At 32.3% G+C, this 9,515-nt stretch overlaps 1 protein-coding gene across 3 annotated transcripts in view; it reads right to left on the bottom strand.

Moving 5' to 3' along the window:
• Positions 1-2,978: 2,978 nt before the first annotated feature.
• SI (sucrase-isomaltase) overlaps positions 2,979-9,515 on the bottom strand; it is a 112,927-nt gene continuing 106,390 nt past the window's right edge. For all 3 annotated transcript variants that reach the window (XM_027958732.2, XM_042234933.1, XM_042234939.2), the window contains 3 exons: positions 7,201-7,250; positions 6,575-6,742; positions 2,979-3,516 (listed from right to left, as the gene is read on the bottom strand). In XM_027958732.2, coding sequence (XP_027814533.2) covers positions 3,448-3,516; positions 6,575-6,742; positions 7,201-7,250 — 287 coding nt within the window. In that variant the 3' untranslated portion in view covers positions 2,979-3,447. The remainder of the gene's footprint in view (positions 3,517-6,574; positions 6,743-7,200; positions 7,251-9,515) is intronic.

The raw sequence follows: 9,515 nt of genomic DNA, 5'->3' as shown, positions 1-9,515 counted from the left end.
GAATGGTGGGGCCATTTTCTGAAGTGAAAAGGAGTGGATGAAGAGCTAGTTTGGCAATTAAAATGGAGTTGCAAAGTTGGGGAAGATCGTGAATTCAGATATGAAAAGTTCACCTTTGTGCTGCTTGTGAGATGTCCAAAGAACTACTGAAAAGAGTTGCATACACAGGTGTGACGCTCACATGGAGATCTGGCCTGGAGGTTCAGATTGCTGAAGGTTGAAGCAATAAAGCACTAGAGAAGCGGTGCCAAAGGGGAAGTTAAGCTTCCACTAAGGATAGCAAAATGTGCTGAGGGAATATTCTGAGCAGAAGGATCTGGTCATTAACTGACTGTGAAGCTGAAATGGCCCAGAGAATGAGTAGGAGGTAGAGGAGTAAATACCTGTGAAGGGAAAAGGGTGTAGGGAGCCCTTGAGGGATATGGAATGCCTCTAAAGTTAATTTACATATTTCTGCTCTGAACCATTGCATGTTGTTTTTAGAGACATCTTACTTCCAAATTCTTAAAATTTATCTTACTATAGCATCTGTGTATTGATAATAGCTTTCACATTTAAACTATCACATCAGATGAAATTTAAGAGTAAATGTTTTGATTCAATACTATTTAATCTTATTGTACTTCTAGATAATTATTTTTCTCAATTCATACACTGTGACTTCTTTGAATATTATATCATAATATATCAGATGTTTCAAGTAAGGATTTCACCTACATGAGCTAAAAATTTTTTTTTTCCCAAACTCAGTGTTGAGAAATGAAATACTAGTTGATGATGTTATAAAATTCACAGTGATGAAAGGACTAAAATAAAGTAATAGATTTGTTTTTTTTCCAATTAACCTATTTCATTGTAATCTCATTTTAAAATAAAATGACATCTAGTCACTACATATTGTTAGCATTCATTTAAAAAGTGAAGCAATTTTCATATCCATAGTAAACACAAAATTATATCAAAGATCTTTAAAATGTTTACTAAAATGACATTAAGAGATGAAATACATATATTATAAGAGAAAAAGCTTAGCCAGATATGGCAGTAACATACATCAGGAACAAAATGTGGAAGACCTGGGTGATAAAGGAAATAGCTATTTGATCAAATGGCTGATAATTTCAAGTCCTATATGATATGTCAAGTTTAAAAAGATAAAAATTTACATCCAACTATTCAGATAGTGTCCAGAATTACTGAAATACATAAAAATATAACAAGGAGCTATACAAATAGACAAGAAGCAGAAGAAAATGAATTTTATAAAAGAATAAACTTCAAATAATTTATCCAACAATTTCATTTAAAGAAATTATAAGAAGATAAATATTTAAATTTTGAGAAGAGAAAAAGATTTCTTTTGGAAAACCACAATCTGTACTACTCAGTAACCATAAGATACAATACATGCTCTCAAGAGAGAATGTGAGATTTGTTTTTTGATTAGTTTGAGACTACGTTCAAGCTCTGGAGTCTAAAAGTTGCTATCTGGAAAAGTACAACATATATAGGGTAGTAACATAATATTTCATTTCCCCTAATTTATGCAAACTGTATCAATTTGAAACTTGTATTCATAAAAATTTGTAATGACAAAAGATAAAAACACCACAATCTCCTCTGCAATCCTTCAACTGCTCAAAAGATGTCTCAACATTTCCTACCTAGTTGAACCAGAAGATCTCCCAGGGAGAGTTCTCTGTATGTAATGTGCAGTTGCTCTCGTACCTTTGATGTAAGTTAATAAAAATAGTAACTTCAGTTAGACTAAGTATATAAGTATATTTTGTTCCCTGCAGAGATCTTGGTACCAGTTAGCTTGCTCCTTCCTTAATCTTGTATTTCTTTTCATCTAGAATGACTTTCTCAAATCTATGTGATAAAAAACCACTTTCTTTACATTTATTCAAAATTGTATGCATGTACTTTTTTCTAATTTATCCCCCACCAACCAAAGGTCTATCAAAGTTTCCTTTTATCAACATCCTCTCCAACACTTATTTCTTGTGTTTTGAATTATAGCCATCATTATCATTATGGCATCCTTGTATTCTGAGCCTTTTGGCTAAGATCAAGTGTAACATGGGGGCTTCCTTGGTGGCTCAGTGGTAAAGAATCCACCTGCCAATGCAGGAGACACAAGAGATGTGGATTCAGTCCCTGGGTTGGGAAGATCTCCTGGAGTAGGAAATGGCAACCCATTCTATTATTGACTGAAAAATTCCATGGACAGAGGAGCCTGGTGGGCCACCATCCATGGGGTTGCAAAGAGTTAGGCACAACTGAGCATGTGACTGAGCTATTCTGAGTTATGAATTCTGTTAAATATTTCAACTATAACAACATTCAAAATTTTTTAATTAGGAAAAAGTAAATTGTTCCAGAATATTAGTTAGTTGAGTAGATTCAAAGAAACCTAAGTGTTAAAAAATACCAATGAATATTATTTTAAATCATGACTTAGAGAGTCATTCAACCAGAATGAATGAGCTAAGGTAATTTATTCACCTAATTAAATAAATATATAGTATTTTTTTTTCTCCTATCCATAAAGGAAAGCTAGAGGAAGAAATTTGGATTTCTACTCTGGCCTGAAGCTTGTGTCCCCCTCCCCCAAATTCATATGTTGAACCTCTAATTTCTGACAAGTTGGTATCTGGAGATGACTCCTTTGAGACATATGCAGTCATGTGGGTGGAGCCCTCTTTAATGCAAATAGTGTCCAATAAGAAGAGATGTTGAGAGCTCAGGTCCTTTTTCTTTGCTTTCTTCTATGTGGGGACACAAGGAGAAACTGGCTGTCTGCAAAGCAGAAAGAGGGCCCTCACCAGACACCAAATCTGCTCGTGCCTTGATCTCAAACTTCCCAAAACTGTGAGAAATACATTTTTATTGTGTAAGCCACAAAATCTATGGTAAATTCTTACAGGAACCCAAACTAAGAAAATTTCCTTTTGGAAAATAAAGAAAAATGTACATTATTTGCATTGATATACAGTTTATTTTTTGCTTTCTAATTAAATGCAGGGAATAAGAAATAATTAAATCTGATGACAATTGGTGGTAACTTAAATCTACTAAACATTGAAGAAAATGTCATATAAAATTACAAAATTTTTGCTTAATTTAAAAATCACTTATTTTAATTATATCTTAGTTACACACACATGTATTTAGTAATTAGATTACAGTCAGCTGATACTGAGTAAAAGCAACTAGAACCATTAAATTCTACTAAATATATTTAAAAATTGAATCTAGGCCATGTTAATATTATATAATAGTATTAATATTGATGAACACTCTGCAATAACTTTAGGTAGATGTTATTAAAATCATATTTTACACAATACAAGAAACAAGTGAAGAAGGTAAACTATAAGTATGGTGGTGAAACTTAAATCCAGATGTTAACTTCTCTTTGACAATTCGGACTGATGGTGATCTTCATGACCAGTTGACTTCTATTGGTTCATCTAGAGTAACATTATTCCCTGTTAGATCAATATCTAATATCTTAAAAAAGAAAAAAAAAGGTAATTAATTGTTTAATCCAACCTGTGGGGTGTTTTTCAACAAAAACTAATTCCATAAATAAATGCTCTATAAGTAAACACATTATAGCTTGTTTTACTTTCCCATTTTGGTCAATTTTTACATCAGAGAGTTTGCAACCATTTCAGTAGTACTTCCAGCCAACCCACCCATTATACAGACAATGAAAATAAGTCTCAGAGAGCTGTCAAAACACAATCAGAAGCTGAGACTATTTACCAGTTATTCTTATTTCTACAACTTTTCTCTTTCTCTGTGACTCTTAAATACTTGATTATAATTGCATTACATATACCTCTATGCTTTCTGCCCTCAAATATTATCCAGTCATCTACAGACAGAATTTAGATTTTAGTAATATGCTTTCTTTTGCATCAGTCTCAAAGGACTTTATGCTGAATTTATTGCCAATGATTTCATTACATGTATGTTACTTTCTTTCACTGGAGAGAATCTTTATCAGACCATATAGGGACTAAGTAGGGGGGTGACTAATGAAGCAGCTGTACTTAAATAATCATCTGTAATATAATGAACTCACTAGACTTCCATTGCTCTGATACACTCACATGACTCTCAGGGCCTTTAGCTCAGAAAGTTGGATTAAATCATCAAATATGTAAGAGAAGAAGAAAATGAGCATTCCTTTACTGCTAACCAAATACCAAGTATGCACGTAGGGACATTATACAATTTATTCTTTATTAAAGCACCTTAGAATTTCCCACACTTTATAGTAGAAGAGTTTAAAACATAACAGGTAAATAATGTTCTTAGTACCTAACAGGAAGATTTGATACTGATCCATCTTATAAGAAAAACTAACAAAATTATTTTATATCAAACATGAAGAACAACCCATGCATCTCATAGCTCTTAATAGCTGCATAGATGGCAACTAGGCGTAACTGTGCTAGGTAAATATTTTTAAAAATTCACTGATACAGCAATTAAATCATCTTTTGTATGTAACTCTCACACCCATGGGCAAGGGTCACTAAGATAGAGAAAGAAATTGATCACTCCTTCCTTTTTCCAAATATCTATAAAGCTTTAGAAAACAGAAGGTGTTCATAAATATTTGTTTTATTTAAATGTACTTAGAAGGGATAGCTCCAATTTTTGGTAAAGTTAACATCTTCTTTTAGAATCATTGAGATTATAAAATATTTAAAAATTACTCTTAATACTTAAAATTCTTTGTGAATGTTTGAAATCAGTGGAATGAACTTTTCCTTATAAATAGTGATTTTTTTTAATGCCAAGTATTTGGTCAAAATTAACTTGAAACAATACTTGATATGTTAAAATACCTTATTTGACATTGCTTAATTGACTGTATTTAGTTTTACAGTAAATGTTGTGAGCTTTATTTTTCACCATTGTTGTAGTAAACAAAGAACAAGAAAATAAATAAGGGAAACCATCATTCTCTAATTTCATTGAAAACTGGGTTGTTTAAAAAAAAGCTGATTTCTGATTATGATGGATAATCATTGACTGTTTATTCTTGGGAAATTAATTTTCCCTTTCAAGCTCAGTTTCCTAGACTGTCATATAAGACTACTGGACTAAATCACTGATTCCCATACTTTAGAATTTTATAAACCAGTAAAAATTTAAGAAGAAAAAAATGGAGGTGAGGTGCTAAGTTATCAACTTTTATTCTACCATGCTGCTACTGCTGCTGCTAAGTCGCTTCAGTTGTGTCTGGCTCTGTGCGACCCCATGGACGGCAGCCCACCAGGCTCCCCTGTCCCTGGGATTCTCCAGGCAAGAACACTGGAGTGGGTTGCCATGTCCTTCTCCAGTGCATGAAAGTGAAAAGTGAAAGTGAAGTCGCTCAGTCATGTCCGACTAGTAGCAACCCCATGGACTGCAGCCTACCAGGCTCCTCCATCCATGGAATTTTCCAGGCAAGAGTACTGGAGTGGGGTGCCATTGCCTTCTCCATTATTCTACCATAGATGGACACAAAATACATAAAACTCTAATTTCTTAAACTTGATAGAGTTTAAAGAAATTTAATGTCAAAGTAGTAATTAAGACTCAGATATATATGAAAGGGGAAATTCTGATTGCCTATAGAATAGCAGTAATAATAGGATAGATGCTAAATTTCAACAGGACAAAATGACTTCGGGTACTGTTCAACTCTCACATCTTATAAAATTTATGAAAACCTAAAATTGTGTCCAAGACACAATTATTTTCTTTTTCAGTTGTAGTCAGCCAAACAACTAGCTGTTTTGTAAATTATGTTCACTGAAGTGGTCAGTTGATTAAAAAGCCAGTTGTTTTCATTCAGCTTTAAACACAAAACAGGTATATGTACACACACTCAAAGTTTAACAGTTTATATGTAGCCTTGAACTTGGATCAAGCAAAACAGTTCATGGATTCTAAAATATATGTTCTTTAAAATCTATTTTTGTAGAATTTAGGATGAGAAAGAGTTTAAGAGATTGTTTACTTGCATATTCTTATTTAATAGGAAAGAAAAAGAAGCACTGAAATTATTTACTCAAAGTAAAAAGCTCATTACTAGCAGCAAAGGGACTTTAACATAAGAATCCTGAGTCCCTATTTAATGTTTGAATCATATCCTTGTATTGTATGCCATATTATTCATAGATGTTAATCGATAACTCTATTCATTTTGAAAGGGCTTTCAAGTATAATTCATCCAAGACATATTAAATGTTCAAATGTGAGCATTTTGTTTTAGAAAAGTACTAGGTTTTGAGGCACTTTACCGTAACGGGATGAAAATAATTTAGAGATTTAATGTTAATTTTGCTTTGATTATGTCAGAACAATTATAAAATAGATTCCATTAGGTTGATTTATATGACAAGTTATCAAGGATGATAATATAGAAATAGGTATGAAAGTTTAATGAAAATAAGTAGAGTAATAGGTTGTTGTTGTTTTTTTTTAGATCTAAGAAATGTAAGAGGTTCACATAGATATTTTGAATAGTTCCTTTTAAAAAGAAACATTTTCTTCTGTCAATTACCTCCAGGTTTTGGTCTTCAGTAAAGTTAACAGACTCTTTATTTCCGTTATGTGTGAGTGTAACCTCACTAACATGCATCTTTTCCTTCCCCCATATGTGGATATATCCAAGTCTCATTTCACTTCTGTTTATGTAACCATTTTTCAGTATAGTGCTTGTCAAGATGGTCTATGAAGACAAAGAAAAAGAAATCATTTGAACCTTTCATTTAGCAAAAGCAATTAAATCTTTGGTTGTTGTTGTTTAGTTGGTAAGTCATGTCTGAGTCTTTGCGACTTTATGGACTTTAGCCTGCCAGGCTCCTCTGTCCATGTGATTTCCCAGGCAAGAATACTGGAGTGGATTGCCATGTCTTCCTTTAGGGGAATCTTCCCAACCCAGGTATTGAACCATGTCTCCTGCATTCTTTACCACTGAACCACCAGGGAAGTCCCATTAAATGTTTTAAAAGCATGTATTTGTTAACCAAACTGTATCAATATTTCATAGTATACAGATTGTTTATTCATATATTTGAAGAGAGGTATATTATATAACATATATAGTATGTAAATACAAAATATGGCATAAAACTTCAAATATTATTTAACACAATTGCATATAAATGATCTGTAATGAATACATACCTTATTTAAATTAAATTGTACCAAGGAATATAGGTCTCTTTCATAGGTGTCTATAAGAGAAAAAAGAGTGATGTATTTATATTTCCAAAAAATAATCTGTAGTAAATACTAGCATATTTTGCTTTTCTTTCACAGTACAAAGGATATCAAATATCATCAATGTATATCTAATCCTGTCTAAGTTTACGTATCTTATTCAACATAGTCTGAGGAGCACTGAAATATGAAGAATGAGTCATGTATCCATGTAGACAGAGTCCTACATGGATGGGTAGATTGATGTGTGCTCGTTTGTGTGTGGGAGAGTAACTGTAGAGGAGACACAGGTCTAAACACTTCTCTAGGAGGGTGGAAGAGTATAAGAATAAACAGAATTAAGTATGATAATCATCGACACTCCCCGGCCATCTTGATGGCTGAGAATAACAATATAAAGGAAAAATAATATGATGGCCACTTATCCTAGTGTCATTTGAGAAAAATATTCATTGTTAGAGATTATTAACAGGACAATTGAAATCAAATGGATAAAACACAGGCTTTATATTCATCACTTAAATTAGGTATAATCTTGCCATACTGAAAACCAATTAAAAATGTAATATTAGATCTAAAATTTATTCAGTATCTGTCAAATTCTAAGTATTTTATCACTATGCTGTAAGAGATGTATTATTACTTTTCCTACTGTATAGAAGAGAGAAATGAGTCCCAGAGAAATTAAATAAATAGCTCAAAGTGAAACAACTAATTAATATCAAGTCTGAACTTATGTCTGGTTTTCTCTGATTTCTATGATTGTGTTCATATGTAAAACCAAACAAACGTGTAAGACAGAAAAGCAAAAGTAAAGTCAAAGGCATGATGAAAACAGGTATTAGGATAACACTGCAAAAGTAACAAATTTTAATTCCTTCTTCCATTACACATGCCAGCATTATGTTTATTAATTCTCTAAAAAATAAAATGCTTAATTTGAGAATAATTTTGTTTATACTAAGATTAAATTATATTCTCTGTAAATTTTTTCTCTATAAATAGATTAATTCATATATGACTTTAATAACACATTTTGAGGCAAAAAATTAAACTAATTTTAAAATGCATAAGTATAACAAATATTTAAGAGCAATTTTTAAGTACAGATCTATGAAATAAAAGAAAGCGAAAGTGACAGCTATTAAGAGCATATAACAGTTTTTTTGTTTTTAATGAATAAGAGAAAGATACCACTTATGATCTTACTTCAAGGTAGACATATGTCTATTTCACTAAGATGAGTAGGAAAAATTAATATTTTACTAAACTTACAACCTTGTTAGCTAGAACAGTCAAAATTTACTTAATATACCCACATTTCAAAATAAGTTTATTTTGCTTTATCCTTTTTTGTTTGTTTTTTGAGACAAATACATGTCTATAAATAAAAGTGATTGGAGCAGAGGAAAGGGACCAGATAGATGATTAAATAGTTAATTCCACTAGAGAGTTTTAAGGAAAAAAAAAAAAAAAATCCTGTAAGCTAATGATCACTCAGGAAAATAGGTTTGCTTAACTACAAAATCAAGCAGGCTTGCTTAGCAACAAAACCATACAATGCAAGCATGAGACATGGCCCGAAAGAATAAAACAGTAGTGGAGTGAAACCCACACCCTGCTCAGTAAGATCAGTAAGTTAATGATTCCTAGGACAAGCCTTTCTGCACACACTAAAAACAAAAATATAAGGAAAAGATGACATTATACTGAAACCTGAGATAATCTACTATATTTTAGTATGTTACCCCTTTTTGCTCATTTGCATTGTGCCATGACAGTCCCCATTTGACCATGTAGGGACAAGAAAACTCCCTCCCTTGTCTGATGTGGAGGAGGAGGTGATGCTGGAAGCTTGATGTCCACTCAAGAATGAGGAAGAAGGTGGTGTTTTCTTCCTCCCCACCTCTCCTTTGATTATAAAACAGTAGCCCACCAAGTTCTCAGCACAACACCCTCTTGCCCATCTTCTTATAAACCTCACAAGAGTCCTATTCTTGCATCTTATTAAGGATCCTCTTGCTTAATTCTTTCTGCTCTGAAACATAAAGAATTGGAGCCTCCCAAAACACATTTTTACAGTTTCAATAGTATTCCTTATAATTTAAATGTACTTAAAAGAAAAATTTATTTAGATATTTAGTTTATTAGATAGGTTGGCAAGCTTGTTGTAAGAGAAAATTCCTTCAGAGATTCTGATCTAATAAATCTAAATATTCCAAGCATTTGCTATGTATTGTTGTTGTTATTCACTTAAGAAATTTCAGAGGATTTGCTGA

This window comes from Ovis aries, chromosome 1 (assembly GCF_016772045.2).
Source record: "Ovis aries strain OAR_USU_Benz2616 breed Rambouillet chromosome 1, ARS-UI_Ramb_v3.0, whole genome shotgun sequence".
In the NCBI taxonomy this organism is placed as follows: Eukaryota; Metazoa; Chordata; class Mammalia; order Artiodactyla; family Bovidae; genus Ovis; species Ovis aries.
Note: the sequence above shows the minus strand (reverse complement) of the source record. Positions and strands in the feature narration are given on the sequence as shown.